The 27478-nt window shown below is 34.8% G+C and overlaps 1 protein-coding gene across 1 annotated transcript in view; it reads right to left on the bottom strand.

Annotated features, from left to right (window-relative positions):
* The window catches only part of NOX4 (NADPH oxidase 4), a 187914-nt gene that overhangs the window by 57064 nt on the left and 103372 nt on the right, over nt 1-27478 (bottom strand). The window contains exon 12 of the mRNA XM_054576412.1: nt 24907-24967. Coding sequence (XP_054432387.1) covers nt 24907-24967 — 61 coding nt within the window. The remainder of the gene's footprint in view (nt 1-24906; nt 24968-27478) is intronic.

Below are 27478 nucleotides of genomic sequence, written 5' to 3' on the forward strand. Positions count from 1 at the left end.
ATTTCATCAAAGCCACTGAAAAGAATGAGAGGATTTTCTGCAAAGTGATATTCTGATAAGCTGACTAATAATATGATAATGTCTGAACATGATTTTCTACCAGTAGGGGGTATAGCTTAATTAACACAAGCTTTTGTAGATTTTCACCCACTCTTCCTTTCTCTGGTTCAATCAACAAAAAAGATTCTGAGGCTACCAGACCTGGTTAACTTACTGTACATAATTACATTAATTTGGATTTGTTGGCTGATCAATAGTGATAAAATACAGTTAATTACTGAAAAACAAAGGCAAGAAAAATAAAATACTTCCCAATTTGAATTCAACTTTTTTGTACATTTATTGTGACAAGTTATTTATTTTCCCCTTTATGGAAAATGGCCAATCTGTAAACCTCCTCAATATTCAGATTGTAACAAATGGCATAAGAATTTGCATAATACAACAAAAAAGTATGCAAATATATTCCTGGGATGAGAATAAAATAAAATCTTTTCCCTACCACTATAAAAAAAGGGGGAAAAATTAAAGATAGAATATAAATATAAAGGTGATGCTGATTCTGTTACTCTTTTGAAATCTAAAAGTCCTTTATATCTAGAGAGGTGATTACAGCCACCAAATTAGCACTTTAACAAGAACCTAAGAAATTGCTGGAAGGACTCTGTCAAGGTTTTACCAACTCCAAATCATTGTTTCCTCCAAGGTAAATCCTTTTGCCCCTCCACAGTCTCCAATATGGAAAGGAGTATTTTAATTTCTTAAATACTAGATTATAATGGGCAAGGAAAGAAAATAGATAAAACATCTCTAAAGAGTGACAATGTTTCCTTTAAAAAACCAGAAAAGAAGTTCTTGACATTTTTATTAATAGATGCAGTCTTTCTCTTAATGCTCATGTTATACTCAATTTGCAAGTTTTAATTTTTTTTTCCAGAAAGCACTGAAACTAAATCCTTAAGGGATCTGAGGCAGACCCATTAGACTTAACTTTAGTTTTTACAATAGCTAGAACAATGCAATGTACTATACAGAGCTACAAAATAAATGTTGCAAAGAAATAGACACCATTTCCATACTCAAACTTAAAACTAAAACTGAAACAAACTTAAAACTAAAATCATAACATTGATATGCTTTCCCAAGAAACACTGAGAGTTATCTCAAAATACAGGCAGTGTTATAAGTGACTACACATGAGAAAGGGTATGCCAAAGAACAAATCTTTCTTTACTCATTGCGACACTTAGAAACAACAGGTTCTAATAGAAGATATCGAATCGGTTGCCAGAAAGCGAGTCCTCTAGCAACTTCTGTCTCTGTTCTCTTTTTGTTAAGGTAAGATTTTTTTTCTGGTTTTTATTTTTTAAGGTTTTATTTATTTATTTTTAGAGAGGGGAAAGGAGGGAGAAAGGAGGGATAGAAACATCGATGTGTGGTTGCCTCTCGCGCGCCCCCTACTGGGCACCTGGCCCACAACGTGGGCATGTGCCCTGACTGAGAATCGAACTGGTGACTCTTTGGTTCAGAGGCAGGCGCTCAATGCACTGAGCCACACCAGCTCAGGCCATCTCTGTTCTTAGTTCCTTTTTTCAATTGAAAAATGAGTCAGAGAAGTTCCGTGATCTTTAAATCACCTTTCAACTTTGAATCCCTTAAAGAACATATGCTTAAGGACAGGAAGGGAATTTTGCCAAAGTCACTAATAAGGAGGGTCGTCATACGTCTTGGTTTACCTGGGACATTTCTGGTTTATGCTATTTAACAACTTGCTTAATTTAGTATTTATCTCAATTTTATTTTTATTAAATATTACTAATAAAAGATGGTGCTGTGCTGTGATCGATACAGAGGAGTCCCCCCGCCCCCCATCCTGCTTCAATGAAGTAACTGTCCAGCTGTGGGGAGTGCAGTAAGCAGGTGGGCTCTAGCTGTCAGCTAGGTCACGGCCTGCCGCATGGGCAGGGCAAATGTCTTTCCAAGAAAAGCTCATCTCCAGTGACTGAACAAGGCAGGGATATTTTAGCTTTATGCAGGCAACTCTGATGGGCAGTATTTGCTCCAAAGCTTCCTGCCAGTTTGGCTGAGGCTTTGTAGAGCCTGCTTGGCTGCTCAACTCCTTTCTCCACCCAATCCCACTTCCTTCCTTTTCCATTCATAGGTGTTGATTCTTAATAAGCATTTTAAGTGAATTACTTCTCAGAGTCGATTTTTGAGGAGCCCAGCCTGCAAGGGGTGGGCTTGATAGACCTCTATTCTGTACATAGAGCTTCTATCATGTTCTCAGGTACTCTTGGGTGAGATTCATGTGCATGTGCTTATGTCAGAATACATCATTTTTTCTCATCCCTTTCCAGGGATAATGTAACTAACACCTTTGTTGAAAATACAGATGTTCACTGTTAAAATGAAATACTCTTATTAGACACACATTCCCTTGGAAAAGTAGCAACATCTAGTATGGGTCACTGTGGGAGGGGTGGGCGTGCAGAAATAAGCAAGTGTCCCTGCAGGTCCATGAGATATACTAGCCAGCTGTGCTGTGATGTAGTCCATGAGATCCACAAAGCTATTAGGCCTTTAGATGAGAGTGTCAGTGGAAAATATGGAAAATTGTAATCTATTATGATTGAAGTTGATATCACAAATGTATAGCAAATAGAAGTTCAACATTCTATTTTAATGAATATAGAGTAGTTTGAATACTCTTATTACAGTGCTTTCTGTCCTTTTTTACTAAGTATAATAAATCATTTCAACAGTAGTAAGCTAATGACTAATGTCACTAGTAATGACTAATAAAAAAGTAAACATTACATTTCTTTTTCTCTTTCAAAAAAGTTGGTGATGAGCATGTAACTTAAATAAAATGCTTGCCAGTATTTGCAATCCACCCTGGAGGCCATAATGATTTCACTGAACACATGAAAATATAAAAATCTGTTGATGCTGGGTCAGCATCTATTTCAAAAGTTCATGATCTTATAAAAACTACGCTCAGTAATGACAATTTAACACTTCAATATTTAAAATATATAATAGAAGTAACATGAATAAAAGAAGTAACTTGACAATAACTGGAATCCAGGTGGCTGGTCTTTATAGATAGTTTCAATGAAGTTGAAGATTGGCTATTTGTCGAAAGATAAGAAAATAATAAAGCAATTCTAAGTTCACAGCATTGCTCAAAACCAAATCATCAATGCATGGAAAGGTGGGTAGGAGTGAGGAATTAGTACATTCTAAGTGTTCACAAACATCTTACATTCTCACACTTTTTCCACTAACTATGTATCTCAACATTCTCTACTGAAAGGCAGCTTTTACCCTCCCAGGGTCTCTAGCTTGTAGTTTAAAGTTAAGAAGAATAGGTACTTGTTTTATTTATCTTTCCTAAGTCAATTCCCTGCTCTTTCTCCCTCCCTTCTTCCCTCCCTCCCTCCCTTCCTTCCTCTTTTCTTTCTTCCTTCCTTCTTCCTTTCTTTTCTTTCTTAAATGGAGTCCCTTACAATGAAAATTTCTCTTTCTCCTCTGTTCAGCCATTTCCTGCCCTTCATTAGATTGTATCACACAATAGTTCCAAAAGATATTTGTTTGTTTGTTTCTTTAAGAAAATTAATTTCAGGGAAGACAGTAAGCTGGTAAAGACCATGTCCTGATTAGTGAGGTATAAGCCAGGGGGTGATGTCTCTGAACACATACACTTTAATAATTTTTATATAAATACAAAATAGGGGGAATAACTATTGGAGTTAAAAAAGAAACAATGGCATGAATGAAACAGTCAACTTAAGACTAACCATAAAGCATGCAAAATGTGCCTTTTATCTAAAAGTACAAAAGAACAAACGTAAATTAAGAAAAAAATTTAAAAAGGGACAAAAAGAGATTCTATGGATTAGGGGTTTCTGACAGTGGCTAAGTATGTTTATTCCAATTACTCACTCAGGAATTGGGGTGCATTCAGGGAACCACTGGGCCTATGGTGACACAGACTGAAGCCAGAACTCTATTAAGCCCTTGCTGTTACAGGTCTACTACAGCGATGTTTGGGTTCCTCAGCAAATAGTGTTTTTAGAGTCAGTGTTGAGTTCTCCAATTGAATTATTTCCCTTTCACCAATGCAGGGTCACTCTATAAATGGCTGCAATGTAACAAGATTATTTTACAGTTTAATTTTTGACATATACAAGACTCCTTTCTCAATGGGATGTGACTATCCCTTTTTTAAAGGGGTTCAGATCCACGAGCCGACTCAAGTATGGGGAATGGATGAAGGGCTGTGACTCCCTAGTGATATGATTCAAGCCTCTTTTTGCCACCCATAGAGTTTTATTTTCATTTGTAGCAATCGAGTTAGAATTTATTAGGTCATCCACCTGTTTGAGTGCTAAGGACATCACGGTCAGTTAGGCAACACCAAAGAGCGCTACAGGTCAATTTATTCTTTATCAGTTATGGTAACCACACCCATCTCGACTTTATCAATTAAGTGCTGCCTGTTAGCCCAAGTCTATCAGAAACCTCATCCTCTCCACTGAGTTCAAGGAACCCCCCTTCAGTGGCGGCCTCTTTCCCTTGTCATTCTCAGCCTGCAATCAGCTATCACAGAGCCTTTCAAGTGTTCTAGAATGCCTGTCATAAATGTATTTCTCAAAGTTACAGTGAAATAATTATTCAGGAGAGTTTAACTCAGGGGTTGATAAGACATCATACATAATAAATTTTCTCCAGCATTCCAATCTCTGTAATGTATTGGATAATTTCATCTACAATTATCTAAGAAGTCTCTAAGCATATACACCAAAGAGTCAAGAATGAATATGTCTAAGGAATTCAAATGAACAAAGAAAAAAGGCATTAACTTTTATCGTATTGATATCTTGTTTGTATTTTTAGTAGTACTTATCTAAGAGTAATTATTTTTTTTAAAAATAGATGTGTATATTATCACAAACGTAAAAATGTCTTCAAGGGTACTAGTCATTAAGATCTTCAAGGGTACAGTCTCTACATTATAGCTTTTGTAACACTGTCTGCTTCTCCACCTGCTGAAGAAGACACAACACTGATGCAGAAACACACACACACATACACCCACACACACACTGCTTAAAAGGGAAGGTGCAGATCAATTTTCTTCGTAACATCCAGTAAATACTATTTAAATATATAAACAAAAATGCACATCTAAAATTTATTTTTTCAGCAAATATTTATTGACATTTGCTGAAATATTTATCAGGTACCCAGTTAGGCCCTTAATATGCCAAAAGTCCAGTAAAGAATATATACGTGTTATCAAAAGATATATACACTAAAAATAAATAAGTGCTAAATGCATACTACTAAGAGTCCAGAAGAACAGAACAACCAACTTGCCTGGATATGTTGGTAATAAAAAGCAAAAGAATCAGCAGTTTTATTTAAAACAGTGAAAGAAACCAAAAATGAAGCCCTTCTGATCAATGGTGCTAGATGAAGTGAATAATTTTGCTAATATTTTTGCTCTTTTCTATGTAATAATAACTAATGTCAGAGAATTTAAAATTAGTAGTAAGACTAAAATTTTGAGCAGAAGAAAATTTTATTGGTTAAATCATACTTCATTTATCCACTCTCTCAACAAACTTTTGTTATGTACCTACTATTTGCCACACATATATTCTCCAGGGCAGCCCTGTTTATCGTGAAAAAATGTCAGGACAAAAGAATAGCAATGCCATTACAGCTACTTGAAAAAGAATTTAGAATGTAATTACAAAATTACTTAAAAAGGAAAGGAGGAGCTGTTCTCCTAGGGATTCAAAGAAATTAATGGTTTGTCAAAATGTGATTTTTTTTTAGGAAAAAAAAGAAATATGCACACTAATCTTAGAAAAGCAAATTACTTCAAAATATAAAAAGGAAAAATAAATAAATAAAGGGCAGATTTGGTGTTGTATATCTAAACCAACTAGCAAGATACACAGTATAATTTTCCTTTTCTGAAAAGTTTAAATCAAGTGAATGCTCTATATTATCCTGGCAATTTGCCATTGAATAACAATAGTTGCTATTTAAAATATTGCTTTCAAAACAACATCAAAGGTATTCAAATTAATACTATTTAGATAAATCAGAAAATCTAGTTGCAAAGTGAAAACTACTTCTCCTTAAAGATATAGACAAATCTGCTGTTGATAAAATTAAAATGGAAATATACTGTAATTCTAGTAGATAAAAACAATCTGTTGCATGCTCTGGTTATATAAAACTACCTTCTCCACAAATACTGAGGTCAGTGTTCAAGGAATATAAAATACAGAATCTCATACTTGTCTTATACAAGAAAAAACAAAAACAAAATAAGCCACACTTGCAACTCAGAAGATCAGAACCTGATGAGCACAATGTATATATAGCAGAACTAATAAATGAATAAGGACCTTAATAGGAGACAAACATAAACATAAAAATACTGTACTTGGCATATAACCTCCACCATATTACCTGTGAGATTTTCTCAACTTTACCAAAATTAATCTATTATGATTCCTAATGTATGTGGAATTAAATTACACATGCCCTAGAACTTATTTCTCTGAAAAGCCTTATACAGTTTTACATAGCAATAAGCTGAGAAAGGAGAAAACAACTCCCTCAATGCAATATATTATAGGTGAAGAAATTAAAAGCCAAACAGACTGGTTGACTGGCCCAAGGTCACATGGTTAGCAAGAGGCAAAAAGATTAAAACAAAAACAAATCCCAAAAACCTCACAGTCCAGTGTTCTTTCCTCTGCATCATACTGCCTCATTCTTGGGAGAGAAAATAGTGTACTCCCTTATCTCCCCTCCTCCCTCCCTTACTTTCTTCTGGCCTAAGGATTACATAATAACGACAAAACACAGCAGGGTCATATACAAGCTGTATGCCTCCAAAAGTAGTACTGTTAACATTGTAAAGTCTGAAGGTAGGCAATGCAGTAAAACACAAAGGAAAATTCTTTAATGGATCCTTTTATTTTCAGAGGAAGTACGTTGATAAAAGTCTGTTCCTTTTAATACTCATTATTCTGGTTCTACTTGTTAAACATACTATTTAAAAAAAAATCAAAAGCAGCTTTTGAAAGAACTGCAAACAGACTTCTTGGCCTCTAAATGCATCAGTGAATTAATGTCTACCACTGGCTTTCTTATAAAAATATAAATTCTCTTCTGTTGCCACTGAGGCTAAACTACAACAAAAATTGACAAGCGGGAAAGAAAAGAACAGAAGTTCAAGGAAAATGAAAGCAATTAACAAGCATTTTTGGATAGACACATTATTGCTACTAAGCTTTCCACAATCCACCTTTTAAGGAAAATATTATATTTTCATCTGTCACAGCAAATGCACATTTTAACAATGTACACATTCAACAAAAGAAACACCTCAAAGTGATCAAGGCTCAGCTTGATTCTAATTCAGTTCCTGCTTTCTACATAAACTCTGAATACCCCCTGGGTGCACATATTCAAGAAGGAACAAGCAATTTTACCCAAGATCCAAAGAAACGGGAGGTCTTCTTTTCTGTTTTTATGAAGTTCTAACCTAAAACCTTGGGCAAACAAAATTAGCAGCATGCGATGTATGGTCCTTTGAAACCTATCAAAACCTGCTCTTAAATACAGGACCTCCTGGTCAAAGGCCAAACCTATGAAATAATGGATTAGGGAAGAGCAACAAGCACATATATGAATTCACTTCTATTGTTAAGTTGTTTTATTGGACAATATTGGGTTTTCTTTGACCCCTCTGTTTTTTTTGTATAGGCACTACCAATGCCAAGACTGCTTGTCCTTCCTTTAACCAAAACCTGTCCAAGATTTAAGGGATCAGATTCCTATTCCTTGAAGAGACCTTCACAGATTATGCCTACTAGTAATGAGCATCATTTGTTTTTTTTGTTTTTTTTTTATTTTCAGCATAGTAATGTTAGGTACTGGAATAGGGATCTTAATCTTCTGTTGAATATAGAATAAAGTCTAATTTATTTAGCTTGATGTTCAATATTCTTTAAAAAACTTCTCTTTCAGATCTCTGCAGCCTGTTTCCCAACACTTCTTGCTATGAACTCTAAGCTCAGCTGCATTAACCTCAGATTGTTTCCTAATGACATCACGCTTTTTACTGCAATCAGTGCTCTTCCTGCAGCACCCTTTCCTGCCTCGAAAGCTCCCATTTTAACTTGTTTTCCAGCTCAAGTGAACCTTACAATGCTTATATAAATTTTCTGATTTTTTTTAATGAAGAATAAGTTGCATCCTCTTAAAGAACGCTGATCCTTGAGAGTAAAATGTCAGTATTTTACCTCCTCAGCAGCAATGGATATTATCAATATAGAAAATCTCTGTTAACTGATAGGTGGATATAGTATATAGTTATTCTAATTGACATTTATTTGAATACTAGTACAATTTACTCAGTTCACATAGTTTATCCATTTCTTTTCTCAGCTTCTCTTTGAATTGAAGTAGCTGTTTATATATTGAAGATATATAATTTCTATGTATTTTCTATATATTTTTGTCCAATTCTCTTTTTATTTTTGGCATTATTTTAAAATGTTTATTTAGTTAACTAAACACTTTTCTCTGTCAATTCTTCCAAAATAGAATGACCTTTTACTTTAGATATTGGTAACTATCAATTTGCATTTTCTTCAGATTCCTTTACAATTTTTTTATGTTGAAGTACTTAGCCTATTTGTAAGTAATTTTGTCATTTAAAGATTTAATTGTTTAATAGTTAGATGCCAACTGCTTTAGCTATTTACAAACTAATAGTTCATATTGATTTATGGAACTTTATCATATGACATATACTTTTATATATTAAAGGTTATTTATTTATATATTAATAGGTATATTTCCTTATTAATATATTACTTGTCATTTTTTTCTCTAGTCCCACAGTATTTAAACTATCTGTAGTTTATAGAAAGCAGTGTAGCAAATTAGCACATGTGTTAGCATAAATGAGCCTAAGGTGAAATCTCAACTCATTCACTTTTAATAGCTTCATGTTCCTTGGCACATTATTTAGCCTTGTAAATTCTTAACTTGTTGTAAATTCTATTTCACTTTCTAATGTATTTTAATAGGGCCAGCCCTATCTAGCTATTAAAGATTTTCGAGATTTTCTTGTTATTTATTCTTAATTATTTTCTTCTGTTTTTTTCAAATAAGCATTACTACTTTTTATTTTGATTTTTATTTTGATTGAAATTATATTAAGCCTATGACTTATTTTTGGAAGAATTAACAGTTTTACCATATCCAGATGTTAAATCTAGGAACAAAGCATGTCACTCTAAACTATTCTATTCTTCAAAAATGTCTTTCATTTTCTTCAGTAAAGTTATATCAATTTTTTCTGTGACTTCTTTTTAATATGGAAAAGATATTAAACACCAAATGAATGTCTTCAATAGGCTCAGAAAAGTTTTTGTTAGAGGTATACATAGTAAAAGCCAGCTTCTCTAGTTCAATAAATAAACAAATACAATATGTAATAAATCACTTAAAAACTTCTTTTTAAAAGATGATTTGGAAAAACACTGCAGGAATAGGAATATTTATTCATGTAAATGCATTCCCAAACCTAAAAAAAAACAAAAAACAAACAAAACAGAGAGAGGAAAAAGGTGAATTCCCACTTACACTAGGTTTGGTCCTTGGCCCTGGTTGTCTTTTCCACTGTGCTTGCTGCCAACTTTGAAAGCCTATGGTTGAATATTGTATCTCAGCCAGGGAAGACACAATACTCAAAACCACCACTGAACAGTCTACCATTCCAACATCAACAAAAGATTTGCTCTGTTATTGTAAGAATGGAAAGTCAGAGGACAATGTCACAAATGGGAAGGGGGGAAGAAAGGATGACAAATCACTTGACTATATCTAATGGACTCTCCCACATTCAAAACAAATTTTCTTATTTTCTCCAATTGGAGGCATAGCATTCTGTCAAGAATTGTCACTAAAAACAATGGGGTATACAAAGTTTACTGTGTGGATTTTCTCTCCATTTTATTCCCTCATAATTATATGAATAGCTGCACCCCAACATTTTACTAGTTTCCTAATATGGTGCCAACAACAAAGAAACTTTCTATGCTCAAGTTCTTCCTTATGCTCCAACAACCCATTTCAACTCCTTTTCCCTAGCTTCACTAAGTATACTACTACTCAGTGTAGGTACATTTCTTGGGGTTCTCTAGCATTCCATGTCCATTATTTAATTGTTATCTCCAAATTTTCTCAAAAATCTCATTTTATAGAAGAGTTTAGTCTTCCCATTCTAGTTATATATATCTATAAAATCCCACCCTCCCACTTTGTTAAAGTTCAAAAATAATAATAAGAGCAGTAGCATTTTTGCTACATACTATTCCCCAAGTTTCCTTACTCAATTGCCTTGGAATCCACAGAAGATAAGTATATTCTTTTGGTATTAAGATATGTAATGTCTTTGGTGTGTTCATTTGGATGACATTAAAGAATCTTTTCTGCTTCATTATAATCCACCAAGTCACAATTTTGCTTTAAAAATTATAATTTGTTTAGAAAACATGGACTATATTAATTTAACTTCCTTTAAAAAGTACTTAGCAAGTGCATCAAACAAATGAGCACTTAAAAATGATCCTCATGATAATGATAATGACACAATCCTTGCCTTCCTGCCTTCTTTGAAATTATTTAGTCCATTAGCACTAGAAAAACTTGGCAAAATGACGTGTACCTTCTGGGCCACATACTTCATTACTGTCATACTTTTGACATTGCCTAAGAAATTATGGTAACAAGAAAATTCCTTACTATTCTTAGTTTCCTTCAACTCATATAGTAAAATAAAACAAAATAATAGATAACAGAGAACCCAAACTTCTCTTAGGAACAGAACAAATATTAATAAAAACAACAATCCATGCAAACAAACCACTTTGCTATAACAACTCTACTTCTAGGTCCAGAAATTATACAATCTTATTTTCAAAAATAAAAAGTAACAATTTTTAATAGACCTGAAAACAAAAATTTTGTATTTTCCCCTATTTTGGGACTTGTAAAATGACTGACCTAAAATAAAACTTTATGAGTAGTGAATTCCAATAATTTACTAAGCAGTCTCTATATTTTCAGTGGTATTTTAAGTGAGCTGTCATCTTCTAAAAGATGATAGCATAGATTTCATATTCATTAACTGAGAAACCAAGGAGAAAACAATTTATTCACCTTCCTGAGAACAGATGGGCATTAAAATGTAAGATAAATTCCTAATTTCCCTGATAGAAAAATTTCCTTGATTTTTGAGGCTATGAAATATGGAATTTAAAGTGAGTTTGTATTTATTGAGTGATTTATCAATAGTAAGTTATATTAAACTCCATCAATTTAACTAATTATCTGCAATAATTTTCACATTCACAAAAGGCTATAATTATATATAGTGTTTCATTATATAAATAATATATACTTGAAGACATACTATGTTAATCTTCATTCTGTCCCAGATCTACTTAAATGGATACATAAGTAATTGTCTATATATTTGTTAACTTATGTCCCACTGCTAATCACAGGCCACCTCAGTATAAATTCTCTCTCTCTCAGAGCTCTGGAGGAATTTAGAAACAGGATGGCTTTAGAAATAAGCCCATTTGCCATGTACTGTTTTTTATTATTAACTCTATCTACTTACTGGTCTTCAATTTACTCAGTAATTCAAATCAGTCTATACCATCCCAAACTTCTCCCCTGCATCTTCCCAATAAGATAATCTTTCTAAGGTTAGCAGTAATTCCCTTCACAAAAGTACTGTGTGGCCCTGTTTCATTTGACATCATTCCCTCCGCAAAACTCTTTTCTCCTCGGCTTCCTTGACACTATGACAAATCTTTAATTTGGCATCTTAGCCTCTAACCTGTTCTTTTCTTTTCTATCTGCATAATACCAGTATGGTGACTGAAATATAGGGGTGGGCCAAAGTAGGTTTACAGCTGTTCATATAAATGTCACAGTGGTACAGTGAACTTAGGCACAATTTTGTTAGCGCATTGTGACATTCTTTTGGGTTAATAAAGCTATTGTAATAATCATAAACTGCGTGTCTTTTTCCATATGAACAACTGTAAACCTACTTTGGCCCATCCCTCTAAAGTACAAATTTGATATCTTTTTTGGTTTAAAACTCCTCTATTTTTCACAAGTATCTTTAAGAGAAAAGACCAAGCTTCCTTAGCAATTCCTACAAGCTTCTCCATGACATGACCTCTGGATACCCCTCCAGCCCGGCCTTCCAACACCACGACATTTTCCTGGCATTTCATGACAGTTCACACTCTGAGACATTCTCCCTGGAATAACCTCCCACTCTGAACAGATCCTATTTATCACTGAAACATAGTCTGACCTAGAAAGCCTTCCAAATCTCCCTCACGGGAGATTTCGGTGGGCACAGAATCACATTTGGTTATGTATCTGACCACTACCCCACTAGCTTGTAAATTTTCATGAAACAGAGGATATGCCTGCTTTCTCTCTCTCTGCCCACCTTCCTTCTTTTCTTTTTTCCTTCTTCCTTCCTCCCTCCCTCAGTTGCTTTATTCCTTTCCTTAATAAATATTTACATTTACTATGAACAATCCTTTTAAATCTTTTTAATAGGCCCTTGGGTACAATGTAAGCAAAGAGACACAGGTCCCTACAATGATAATGTGTATAGTCTATTGAGGAAATTTGCCACACTAATGTTCACACTTTGAATGTATAGTTACCAATGGACGTAAGTGCTCTTAAGGAAAGAACATAGTGATGGCAGCTTATATAAGAAATGCCCAAAACTGAGATGTCTAAGATGCTTCTCAGATGAAGTAACTACTGAGCTGTGATTTAAAGACATTAGGTATATATGTGAGTAGGGGTGGGCAGGGGTGATGGGGAGTAATATGGACACATGGATCAGCATATATATATATACAAGTGTAGGAGGAAGCAAGCAAAACCAAAGGGGTCAAAAGGCCAGTGTTGCTATTGTGCAGACAAGAAGTTGGACAGAGCTAGAGCTGGGAGGCCCTCCCAGCCTATCATAGGATTTTTTGGTCTCTATTCTAAGAGAAATGGGAAGCTATTAAAGTGTTTAAAGGGAAAAAAAAAAAAAGGAGAGAGAGCAAGAGGGAGAGATTTAATTTGATTCATACTTTAAAGTTTCTATGGCTACAGTGCAGGGAATGGATTGGAGATGACAACTATAGTGAATTTAATCAGGAGTAAACCAATGCTGATTAAATCCAACTCCCCACCTGCTTAATTGCTAATCTAAAGAAGTGGACCATGCCTGGAGAGAAAAAAAATCACAATTATTTTGGTTTGTCTCACTTTAAATTTTATACCACATATCTCAGTAGACCTCTCGGCATGACTTAGAAGGACCACCATGCTTCACTCATCAATTTACTATTTCAAATGGTACATTATACCTTCGTCCTTCTCCTCAAAATTTAATATACCTTCCCCCATCCTCAACCTCAGTGATAATCTTACTATTTATATAATCCAGAAAACAGAAGAAGAGAAATCCCATTCCTCTCACTCCAAGTCTGTTGACCAATCTGTAGCCATGTTCTGTATCCATCTTCTCTGCCTTCCCCCTTCTTACACAGCATGGACTGCCCAGCTGCCTTATCTGAAGTCAAGCTGTCTAAATGTACACTGGAATCCAGTCCTTACGGAACCTATTAGGAGGCACCTGTGGACTTTGCTCCTGTAATTGTATCCTTTATCTCTTCAGCAATGTCAATTTTCCCCTTTCTACTTCATTCTGTTATTCATGTTATTCCCAGAAGTATGTAAATATAATAGCTCACATTAAATATATATATGGGTACAATAAATATATATAAAATACAGACATACATTTATGTTATGTTATATGTGCTCTTACATTATATCTGCCTTGTCCCTATGTCCTCCTCCCTTCAGCAACTGCCCTATTTCTTTATGTAATTTTACATAGAAGCTCCTTAGAATTTGCCCATTGGTGTTTTGGCAAATATTTAATAGCCAGGTCTTCAAAAATTGTTTAACCCCTACTTTATGGTGTTTATCAATTTCTGTAGGATCAGTGCTCATATTATAAATGACTTAGAACTATCGAACTTGACTTCACTGGACATGGAGTTGGAAGAGAAGCCCCCAATGACCCAGTAAGTTCATAGGAGCTGGCCCCAACATATCACTGGATTTGTCTACATTAAACATGTCCACTTCTCTTACTATTATTACCTCTCAAACCTACTTCAGTCAAGCTTTGTTTTCAACACTCCATTAAAAACACAGCTTCTAGTGTCATTAATTCAGCCTTCATTTTACTCTACTTCTCAGCAATATTTGTTTCAATAGATCAATCCCCCTTTTTTGAAGCACCGTCCTGTGGTGTCCAGGACTCAGGCTTCCCTGGTTCTCCTCTTACCTCAGTGACCACTCGTTATAAGTCACCCCTGCTGAACTCTATACATCAAAATGTCTCAGGGCTCAAGTCCGCTCTTCTATGCTGTATCTATACACATTTGTTAAAGCGGTTGCTCTTGGTGAAACAAATCACTTCTTAGGGCATTTTGAGAACTTGTGAAGAACATTTGGTTCTCACAATGATAATCGGAAGTTACTAAAGTTTAGACAGAAGGAGTGAGAGACATTATCTATCCTACAATGTTGTGGAGAGTACTGTATGACAGGACTTGTCTCATTTCTTGCATTCTTCTCAAATGACTTGCTGGACATTTATATAAATAAAAATAATTATTAAAAAATGGAAAGTTTTTGCATGATTTAACCATGCACTGATATTTCCAGGATTGCAAACACCCTGTAAATTGCTGTAATATTTTACTCTGTCGTGTCTAGAACTTAACCAAAAGATGTTCATCATTTTGGAAAGTCACATCATAAAGAATACAGTGCTCACAGTATTTCAATTATATTGAGAGCCTATATTTACAACTATCTTATTCATGATCATTCTGTATGTGGGTACAACTCACATATTTCATTATGAGTTTTAGTGTAGTCGTACTTGAAAATTTAAATATCGAATGTAAATCAGATACTATAAATTATTTTAATAATTCCTTTATAAGGTTAGCATAATATATTTATTTTATAACATATTTGTATATATAATATCTGTAAATTATATTTTAATAAAGTAAAGTAGGCACATAAAATGTTATGAAGCAATGTGTTAGATCTTATGTGGTTGAGAATTATTGCCCTAGATGAGCCTATCCAGCTTCAAGGCTTTAAATTCATGAAAATACTAATGATTCCAGGTTTAGATGTCTAACGCAGACCTCTCCCTGACCTCTGGACTCACATATACAAATACCTATTCAACTTCACTTTTGAAAGTCTAAGAAGCATCTCAAATTCAACATGTACAAGACTGAACTTTGAATGTCAACTCTTGCCATCCCCCACAATATGCCACAATAGTGCTCTTTATTTCATCTTTATCTTTGATTCCTAACTTTTCTTATATCCAACCTCCAATGTGTCAAAAAAAAACCTGTCAGATATGCCTTCAAAATCCTTTCACTTCTCATAACCCAATGATTACCATCCTTTACATAACCAGAATTTTCTCTTGTCTAGACATCAGTGAGAGAGTCTCTCTTAACTCCTCTTTTTAATTTCTTCCCTGGCCTACTTCCATCATATTCTCTACATAGTAGCCAGACCCTAATCAAATGTAGTTAAGAGCCTAATTGAAATCCTCCAATGGTTTTTCATAACATTTATAATAAAATTGAAGTCTGCAAGTACCCACCATATCTGGTCCATGAGAATTTTTCAGACTTTAGTCCCTACAACGTTTCCACTTACTCAGTTCTTACTGCTTTTATTACTAGTCCTGGAGCATAAACATTTGACTGCTTCAGGACTTTTATATTTCCCCTTATTTTCTCCATGCAGTATTCCTCTGGATTCAGTGCTCTGTTGAGAGAGGCTCTGCTGACCTCCTGTAATAGTCCAAATCCAGACAAACCAGAAATGACTCTACATATTTTAAATGAAAGGAATTTAATACAGGGACCTATTCACTCAAGTGAGGGAAGAACTGAGAAGCCAAGTCAAAGATGGTGGTGAAAAAAGCTACTCCCCTCCCTAGGGACTGGTAAGACATAGGGTTTAGGTGAGGCTACCAGAACCCATTAATAATAGAACCATCACTGAAGCATCTCCAAAATGATGGTACATCTTTCCCATCCACCTAACCAAAAAAGTTTGACCTATTTTCTACAATGTTCAGATTTCTCAACTTTTCCACCTTCTTCCTAAATTCAGACTTAAAAAAAATGACCTCAACTTGCCAACCATCATATAGTACATATTAAAACAAAATGAATAATCATTCAGATGTAGACTTCAATGCCATGCCTTTTACATTAATCACATTAAAATCCAAGTTCTCCTCTAACACCTGATACCCTACTTGCCTCTCAGATCTTATTTCCAACTGCTACCTCCCTCAATGTCTATATTCCAGCTCAACTGGCCTCCTTGCTATCCCTGAAATATCCAAAGTAATAATAAAAACTAGAAAATAAAAGTTAAAAAAAACACAATAGGAACTTTGCACTTATCCTTAGCCTGAATGCACTTCTTTCTGAAATCCAGCTAATTTATCTCCTCACCTACTTACATGTCTGCTCAAAAAGTCTGTAACTAAACTCCCTATCTAAAATAGCACTACCACCCTTCAACACTCTTACTCCCTTACCTTTCTTTATTGTTTTTTACAGTACTTATCACTATCTAACATGCTATTTATTGATCTATTCTTTTTGTTTATAGGCAGTCTCCACTCACTAAACTGCAGTCACTATGAGAGTAGAGACCTTTTTGGTTTTAGTCAATCTCCAGAGTCTAGTATAGAATCTGACACATAGTAGGTATATTAAATATTTGATTATTAGGCAAAATAAAAAATAGTTATCTTCCGCAAATGTCTCACCATTGTAGTTTGCTAATCATAGGGGGAAAACTAGGAAAAAAGTATTTCTAATAATTTTTTGTAGATGTAGCCATTGATAATTTGTGTTTATTATGAGTTTAGACTAAAGTTATACAGTATGAACATGAATTATTTAAAACTTATGATGCTTCAAGTATTCAAACACAATTTTGTGTTCTTCAAAGAAGTCAGTATGCTCACAGTTTGGATCCCCTCTTTTGGTATGTACTTGAAAAAAGAAAAAAAAAAAACAAGCTGAATATTTAATAGGAGTACTTTTACATTTTTGCTTTTTTTGCAGCAACAAAAATCCAGTCACAGACATACACAGTGTAAAGCAGATGCCATAAATTGTCCAAAGTATGCTGTCATTATAACAACATTATCATTATATAGTGTGGTCATCATTTGACTTACAAAGAGTTCCCCAAAATGGGGGAAAACCCATTTTAAATACATCACATATTGTTTTAATCTTTTCATAAACAATTAGCTAAAGTAATGAGATATGCCTGGCTAATACAGTGATACTGAATTAAATAGAGATATAAAAAGTTATAACCTCTTTTTATTTGGCCTACTTTTTAACTAACATTCTATCTAAAATTCTTTTTCCTGTAAATATAAATGTATTATGTGATCAAGGCAAATCCATGTATTATTATATCTCCCAGTATTCCCACTTTGAATCCTCAAAGTTAACCATATCTTCTGATTGTAACAATATTTTCCAGTAGACATTATGGAAATCGATCCCAAGATTCAAGAAAAAGCTGTTATACGCCCTTTGTTGCATTTTTGTCCATTTATTGATAATACACCAATTATTAAATGGGAAAATGACAAAAATTTTAAATTAATTACATGTGGATATTAGGTATATAATGTTTTTATAGTACAACTCAAACCTCTCTAGAGTAAACATATATAGACCACTAAAATAATCAATGGTGTAACATTATTTCAGACATTACTCAAAAATAATGGTATCTAATAAAGAAAGTAACAAGATATTTAGAACAGTTAGATCAAGCCAATAGGCAATCTGTGAACATATAGTTGAAATTGGAAAGCATGACGGATTCTAGAAGAATAACAATATATGAATTCAATTCAAAGAGAAATCTCCTTGGGTAGTTCACTCCATCTCCTCTACCACCATCACTTCAATGAAAAACCTGAATTGTTTAAGACAGTGGTCCCCAACCATTTTGGCACCAGTTACCAGTTTCGCGGAAGACAATTTTTCCACAGACTGGGAGGTGGGGGGCGGGGGACCAGGTGAGGGATGGTTTGGGATGATTCAAGTGCATCACATTCATTGTGCACTTTATTTCTTTTATTATTACATTGTAATATATAATGAAATAATTATACAACTCATCATAATGCAGACTCATTGTAAGCCCTGAGCTTGTTTTCCTGCAACTAGACAGTCCCCTCTGGGGGTGATGGGAGAGAGTGACACCCAGAGTGTGTTGCCTATGTCCAGTCTACTCCATAATCACATTTTGGTAACTGTCAATGCAGAAAACCCTGCTTCACAAAGATAGGATATTGGAAATAGAAGCAGGTTTTTTAGTGGTTTTGTGGTAATCTCAGAATATTCTGCCCCGACTTTAAGCCAGAATGTATGGCGATTTGAGGTTTTCTCAAATATACTTTTTTTTAAATTGTTCAAATACATTTGTCTCCATTTTCCCACCTTCTACCCTCAATCCTTCCCCACTCAAACATATTTTCAAGGACATCGTCATTTGCAATCTCAAGCAGTTGATCCTCTTCTAGCACGGACAAAGTCGATGCACCTGACTTATTCACAAATTAACCAGGGATCCATTCCTTCCCAGTTTGGGGGCCTTTTGTGGTTGGGAAATAATTAATGCTCAAGCTCTTTTGAAATCTGAGATAGATGATCATGCATCAGCTGGGAGAAAGAAGGCCCTGGCTCACTCTCTTTCAAAATCTCTGCTAATGTTTGAAATATGTCAAAAATCCCAGTGTTCACTTGTCACTCCCATAATTCCAGTTTGGCTTTGAATGCAGCCACTTTATCTGCCGATTTGAACACAGTTGTCATTCTCCCCTGAAGTGACAGATTGAGTTCACTGAGCAGGTTGCATGTCACACAGGCAAGCAAGTTTTGCAACCCATTCTGTGTAACTGAAATGTGCTGCCAGTAGTGACTGTTTTTTCTAAAAGAAATCTCTGGAACGGCACTTGTACTCAAAAACTCTGGCCAGTGATCTACCTTTAGAAAGCCACCTCACTTCGGTGTATAAGAAGTGTGTGCTCTGCATCCTTCTCCTCACAGAGCTACATGAACAGACATGAGTGAAGGGCCCGTACTTTAATGTGATTGATCATTAAGATCACATCCTACAAAACGTTGTTACGTTCCGGTGACATTTTTTGGCTAGCCAGCATTTCTCTACAGATGACACAGTGCGTAGACTCACATTCAGAAGCAACCTCTTTGACCCAAGTAGTGAAAACAGAAAGCCATCCAGTCATGGCAGCCACTGTGTCTGTGCATGTACTGACACAAAATGACCAATTCAGTTTTCCTGATACATAAGCATTCAGACTTGAATAGCTCTGCAGCTGTGGCATTGGTTGGCAACAAAAATGCACATAGCATATCCTCCTGCACATCCTCCTGAAAAATGCATCACACAAAAACAAGCACTGCTGGCTTGTTGTCAACAATAGTCAACCTGGATTGCGTACCATGGTGACTCACTAATTCAAACAATTGTGCCTCAATATCCTCCGCTATTTCATCAGTTCATCTAGTTATGGTGCTAGCCAAAAGAGGAATATGTGCTACCTTTTGAACTGCAGACTCTCCCAAAAGTTCATGACAAATATCCTTAAGCAACAGGCAGGATCAACTCTCCACCAACAGTAGAGGGCTTCTTAGCTTTAGTAACACAGATATCCATGAAGAATGATGCTCTCAGTGCAGACACATTTGATAAAGTGGTGGCCTTCAGTAATTGCTTCTGTTCTTCATGGTCACATTTTTTTCTTTTGAAAAACTCCAAAAGCTTGTCTTTTAATGAAGGGTTCTTGGTCTCCATGTGGCAAAGCAGTTTTGAAGGTTAATGGCTTTTCTGGATATCTGGCCACCACTTACACAAAGCGGGCTTGGAGAATGTGAATCACCTGTTGCAGTGAACCAGTAAGTTAAGTAGGACTCTTGGAATTTTCTTTTAAATGCAGCTTCCTTTTTTGTTGGCAGTCTTAGAGTCTTCTGCTGTCTCATCATTGGGTCTTTCCCCATTTTCAAAGAAGCTCTCCAGAAACATTTGTCTTTTACTGATTTTGGCTAGGATTAGCATGTGCGTTTACCAAAACTTTGAGACAAGTGCACAGTGAGGTGAAGAGGTACGGACAGAAGTGTTCAATAAAATATTGGGCAGGCCATGAGCAGATCAAAATAAGTGTTGGATTCTGGTTTAAATCCTGCCACCAGATGCAGCTTTATGATTGAAGTACATCAACTCACTTGCCACTATAAAGGCTGCCATCTGATGCAGCTTAATTATCACTTGCCACTCACTGATAGGTTTTTTAAAACTTATTTTTAGAGAGAGGGGAAGGAAGAAAGAGAGGGAGAGAAATATCTATGGGTGGTTGCCTCTTGTGTGTCCCCTACTGGGGACCTGGCCCACAACCCAGGCATGTACAATGACTAGGAATCGAACTGGTGACCCTTTGGTTCACAGGCTGGTGCTCAATCCACTGAGCCACACCAGCCAGGACTCACTGATAGGGTTATGATATGAGTCTGCAAGCAATTGATTTATTATGGTCTCTGTGCAGTCAAACCTCACTGCTAATGATAATCTGTATTTGCAGCTGTTCCCTTGGGTCCATGGCGCCAGGGATTGGGGATCTCTGGTTTAAGAGGTTTGAAGAGTCTTCTAATATTTAATAAGGCTTTCACATACTTAAGAGATACCACTAGAGGGCTGGGTAAAATAAAAGCTATCCAACAAACACAAAACTTTGATGCTGTGATATACAGCTGTTTCACATGCTTCATGCACACTCTAAAGCTGGGTATAGTTGATTAGTCTAAGAAAAATCATGCATGCTCTAGTCTTAAACTTGTTCTGCCCAGACAGAACATATTTTAGGGAAGAAAAAGTCACTGTTAAATATCTCAAAGTCAGTGTTAAAAAGTAAAACTCTGATATTCAAATTTAAATACCTCTTTGATATTTCCTATAACCACTGCTCTTAATACCAAGTTTAAATCAACTCTTTCAGAATAAAAACCAGTGATCCTTGATTTCAGGAGTAATGTTTCCATTTTTCCCTTCATAATGGTAATTACATTTGTTTTAAGACAGCTAAACAATTGTTTGTATCTTCCTCAATTTCTTTCTTCCAGTCCTATAGTTTTCCAAGCACAGGTTTTACACCCCTGGTTAAATTTGTTCCCAGGTACTTTTTGTTGTTGTTATGTAAATGGGATTGTTTTCTTGGTTTCTCTCTCTGATAGTTCATTATTGGTGTATATAAAATTTCTGAGTATTGACTTTGCATCCTGCTACTTTGCTGAATTCATTTATTAGGTTGAGTAGCTTTTTGGTGGAGACTATTGGGTTTTCTATGTACAATATCATGTCATCTGCAAATAATGAGTTTTACTTCCTCTTTTCCAGTTTAGATGTCTTTTATTTCTTCTTCTTGTCTGTGCATTGTGATTAGGACTTCAAATACTATGTTGAATAAAAGTGGTGAAAACAGACACCCATCTTGTTCCTGACCTTAAGGGAAAAGTTTTTAGTTTCTGCCCAAAATGTATGATGTTGGCAGTAGGGTTCCTCATCCATGGTCTTTATTATGTTCCTGCATGCTCCCTCTATTCCCTCTTTGCTGAGTGTTTTTATCATAAATGGGTATGGAATTTTATCAAATGTTCTTTTCTGCATCTATTGGTATGATCATGTGATGTTTATCCTTCATTTTGTTTTGAATACATAACATTTATTGATTTACAGATATTGTACCACCCTTGCATCCCTAGAATAAATCCCACTTGATCTATGATCTTTTTAATATATTTGCTGGATTTGGTTTGCTAATATTTTGTTGAGGATTTTAGCATCTATCATCTGTAATTTTCTTTTTTTGTTGTTTCTTTACCTCATTTTGGAATTAGGATAATACTGGACTTATGAAAAGAGTTTTGAATTTTTCTCTCTTCATGAATTTTTTTTAAATAGTTTGAGAAGTATAAAGTTCTTCTTTGAATGGTTGGTAAAATTCTCTTGCAAAGCCAACTGGCCAGGAGTTTTTTTAGTATTACTTCAATTTCACTAGTTGTTATTGGTCTATTCAGGTTTTCTGCTTCTTCCTGACTCAGTTTTGGAAGATTGTATGTTACTATAAATTTACCCATTTCTCCCAGGTTGTCCAATTCCTTAGCATAGTTATTCATAGTAATTTCTTATAATAATCTTTTGTATTTCTGAGGTATCTGTTGTTACTTCACCTCTTTCATTTCTGATTGTATTTATTTGGGTCCTCTCTCTTTCTTCTGAACTAAACTACCAGATATTGGCACAATCATTTAGGAGTTCTCTGCACGAATGCTTGATTTTTTTTTTCCAAATCAACAATTTAAAGTTAACAACCAAGAAGGTCTCTGTTAATTAAAAAGCATTTGACTGGAAATGAGCTCCAAATAGAATGACCTAGCTTCTCCCTCAGCGGAATAGTATATAAAATTAAAATTATTAAGTAACCTTAAATGAGATTAAAATAAAATAATGAGAATTTATTTTAACAAGCTGTTGAGAATAGAAAATAAGTATGAAGAAACTTAGTAACAATAGTTGGTAATAAACCATGATGAAGTTTCTGCTTACACTGATGAATTAAATATCTTCATTGTGCTTGTTTCCCTTCAGATATAGAAGTCCATCAATTATCATTCATTTCTGAAGTTAATCCTTACTATATTGAAATATGAACCAGAGAAGAACTTCATTCACTCTTTGTCAAAGGGTGCAAGACAACTGTGATTACATCAAGTAGTTGTCATGAGAATTACTGTTCCCATACTACACCAGTGTTTTTCTAACAAAGGACTACCATGAGCTCTTTTGAGCGCTATTCAATGAACAAGACCTATTTAAGCTTTGTTTTTCATGAGTCCAAACAGGTCATTACTGCTCAAAGATCTTCGTATTAATTTCATTATTTGCCCATGTAATCCTATGTTTTCTCCATTTTCTTCAAGTCTCCAATTCCATGCCAGCTGCCCTTTCTATAGACAAAGAATTATATACTATCATCTTTTAACTGAGCGATAGGAGCTCTTTCAACTGTTCTTCTTCCTAAAATATTTTTCTTATTATACAATATCTTGTCCTTTCCTGTTTTTACAAAAAATACTTCCTCCTTTTCAATGCTAACTTTTCAACCTGTGCTTACAAATCCATTCCTTCTACTCCCCCGTTTCCAACCCCCTTCTTCCAATGACTCTCCTCTGCCTTCCAGCACCAGGTCTTCCCTTGCTCCTAACTGATCCAACTAGCAAGCTACTAATGCTATTTTCATTATGGTGCTCCAAATTCTTTAAAGGCTCCCTAACATCTCTAAGTTATTTTACCATCTTGTCTAGGCATTCAGGATTTTCACAAGCTGATCCTAAATGGCTTTTCTATGCTACTCCCTAGAACAAAATTTTTGCTTCTGCAAGGCTGATTGACTTACCCTTCTTAAATATGATTTAATTGTTATCTTCCCTGATATTTAACCATGTTGTGAATTTCACTTAAATAACTACTTCCCTTATTTCTCTGATTTTCGAGGTTCAGCTCAACTTCTCTCTTCTCTGTGAAGCTTCTCTCATAGCTCTAGACTACATTTTCTTATTCCTTGTAGTTTTAACAAACCAACTCTTAGTTTAGCACACAGTTACAAAGTATCTTTATTTATATCTGCATTCATGCTTATGGCTGCATCCTTTCATTTGAGTAACCAACCTAAACAGTCAAGGGAATATAAGAATGAATAATGTTTCTTTTATTGACTCAGAATTCTTAATATAGCCTCTCAGATAATAAAAAACGTTTATTGAATAAATGAGTAACACATTATCACCAATAGACCTGCTATTAAAAATGACCATTTTTCCAGAGGTGTAGTGGAGTGGATAATACCACAGGAAAGGTCACGCAAGAACTGGAAGATTTGTGTGATATCAATCCCAAGTATCAATTATTTGAGAGTAAAACTAACCACTAATTTCAGAATCATGTTATGTAAAAACAAAATAGTGCAGTGTTCCCACTATTGCCAGCACGTCTGACAAGCAGGCAGAAATCTATGATTTGCAAACACAATGAATAATACATTGTTAAAAATTACTAGGTTTTCTAGAATTTTGTGTAATATACTTTCTGAGGAGTGGTACTCACTTTTTTTCATTAACCATGACTATTTTGAGATTAATCCTTTTGTTACATCTATCAATAGTCTGTTCATTTGTATTATTGAGTATTATTTCATTGTAAGAATATACTACAATTGGTTTATCCACTCGGTTAATTGTTAGTGGATATTTGGATTGTGTCCAGTTGTTGACTATTACAAATAAAGCTGCTGTTAAGGTTTGAAAAAAACATTACTAATATATGACATATTCCAAGTCTAAAATTGGAATTCCATTTTATAAGAAGAAAATATAAATGTCAAATCTGTACAAGCAAAGAAAGGAAATAACAGTTTGAGAATATACATACATTCCTATTCATTCTGGTAATTCCACTGTTTAAACATATTAATGTATGATTCATTATTTTCAAAGCATGAATCTTAAAACTCTATGTTATACATACCTGTCCAGTCTCCTACTATTTTAAGATGGACCCCAAATGTTGCTTTGGTTTCAGTAGGGCACTAAAAAAAAACCAAATAAATACTAGAATCAATTCTGAATAATAATTATGATTACCAAGTATTACTGAATTACAATTTTTATTTTCACAGTAAATTCTCCAAATATAAAATAGAAAGCAATGGACTAAAATTTTATATAGAACCTCATTAGTAGAAGGAAAAAACCAATGTCAGCTAGTCAACATGACAATATACATTTCTCTAAAAACTTGTAAGTATTTATATAAAACAATATAATGCAGTGTAAAACTATTAGTATATTACATCTAACTATAAATCTTGCTTAAATATCCTTTGAGTTAAAATATTTAAGAGGTCAAAGATTTTAACGAAAAGGTAGATATATAGACTAAGAATTTCCATGTCTTTTTCTCTCCAGATATTATATACCTCATATCCTAACAAATTCCAGAAAAAAGAAAAATAAGGACAGAAAGTGAAAACTCATTTTATACACATCTATTTTTAAAAATTTATTATTATCTTTTGCAATGCTTATCATTTTAAATATTTTAAGTGTTAAATTTAAAAGTAAACATTAAAACATTGATGAGTCTTTTCCTAGTCTCACATAAGTTTCCTAGATGAAGAAAATGGCGGTTGGCTCAAGCCTTCCTTAATGTAAGTACCGGAATACACAATACCTAATTTAAGGATAAGAAAATAAAGTGGCAGAATTTGTTAAAACAGATCTGAGGGAATGTGTACTTTGCTATCGTGGAGAAAATATAATGTTTCCTTCAAATTATTTGTTCAGTATGGTGTTGAGATTTTAATGTGCTTAGAAGACTAATGATTTTGTAAGAGTTCCATAAAAATATAAACAGATATTATGTAATTATCTTACATTTGGGAACTAAATGTGAAAATGATGTCAGTGCACAAGGATTTACTCAACATGGAAAAGAAATTTAAAAGCCACAAAGTGTTTGTTTTTAAATTTATGCAACCAGAGAAAATGATCAAAGAACATGATGTTCTTTAATCATTATTGTCAGGACTTTATTTTCAGCTTTTTCTTCCAAAGACCTAGTTTCATATTTCCTATTCCAGCTAGAAATTTCCACCAGAAATTCACTCTAAATGTAATCTATCTAAAATTGCTGTTATCTTACTTCCCAAGTTATGTTCTCCTCATTCTCCTATGTCTGGAAATGGAACCTATACATCTTTATCAGAGCAGAGGCTCAAATCTCAGAGTAAGATCAGATATTTCTCTTTCTGCCAGCATTCAATGAATTTTCAAGTCCTTTCAAGTAATCTTATCAAAGAAATGATCTGATCACAGTAATCTATTAATCAACCTTTTGCATCTCCCCACAGAAAAACACCGACATACTTTCTTTCCTATAATCAATGGCCAACTGCATCTCTTCCAAATTCTTTCCAACTTTATATTTCATGTTTCTCCTTGACTCACTCTAATAATCCACCTAAACCAACATGGATCAACTATAAATCTCCCTGTCCCTTCACTTCCCTACTTACTAGTCTATCTTTAAAAAGGGATCGCCTTGAGAAGCAAGCCCATCTTTCCCTCATGACAATGAGAAATCTTAGTTCTTGGAGATAAAAGAAAGAAGCTGAGTTTGGGCTCATGATATAAAAAGAAGAAATACTCATTTCTGTATCTGGACTAATTTTAGTTCCAGATTCACCTCTCTCCAAGCATGAGCCTGTCAATTACTCCTCCACAAACCCAAAGATAAGCAGAGGTGAGACAAAAAAAAAAGCTCTAGATGCAGGAATAACCAGTACAGTGTACACTACAGCCAAGATGCCATTCATTAGCTCAGCAAATATGTGTTAAGTTACACAAAGTGCCATCTCACATTTACCTACCCAAAACCGAGCTCTAAGTATTCTCGTCAGAATCTGCTCTCCCCACAGCCTTCCCAATCTCAGTTAACATGGCTCCAGTTGCTCAGACCAAACACTTTGATGATAAGTTTGACCCTTCTATTTCTTTCATATTCCACACCTAGTCTATCAAGAAATTCTGCTTAACTCAAACTTTAAAATGTATTAAGGATCTGACACTTCTCATCAGCTCCACGATGGGCCAAGCCATCATCATACCTCAACAGGATGAGCTTCCTAACTGGCCTCCCTACTTCTCTTCATCTAATATTAACATAATAGCCAGAGTGACCCTACGAAAAAGTAAAGCCAGACATGTCATTCCTCTACACAGAACCCTCCTATGGCTCCCTCCTCGCCAGAGTAAAAGCCAAAGCCCCATAGTCTGACTCCTCAGAACTTCCCTGACATTATTTCCTATCATCTCTCCTTTTTCTTAGTGTATTCCAGCTACACTGACCTCTGACATCCCCTTCCTTACACACATACATTCACACATATGTAAGTCAAGGTGTATCAAGTGTAAATAAAGGTAGAAACTGCCAGGCTTTTAAATAGAAAAATGATGTGATCTGATTTGCATATTAAGATAATCATCCCGACGGCTTCTTGAGATTAACTGACAGGTGAGTAAAGGCAGGCAGAGGGAGA

This window comes from Pteronotus mesoamericanus, unplaced genomic scaffold (assembly GCF_021234165.1).
Source record: "Pteronotus mesoamericanus isolate MK-2021 breed Mesoamerican mustached bat unplaced genomic scaffold, CSHL_Meso_final contig_33, whole genome shotgun sequence".
In the NCBI taxonomy this organism is placed as follows: Eukaryota; Metazoa; Chordata; class Mammalia; order Chiroptera; family Mormoopidae; genus Pteronotus; species Pteronotus mesoamericanus.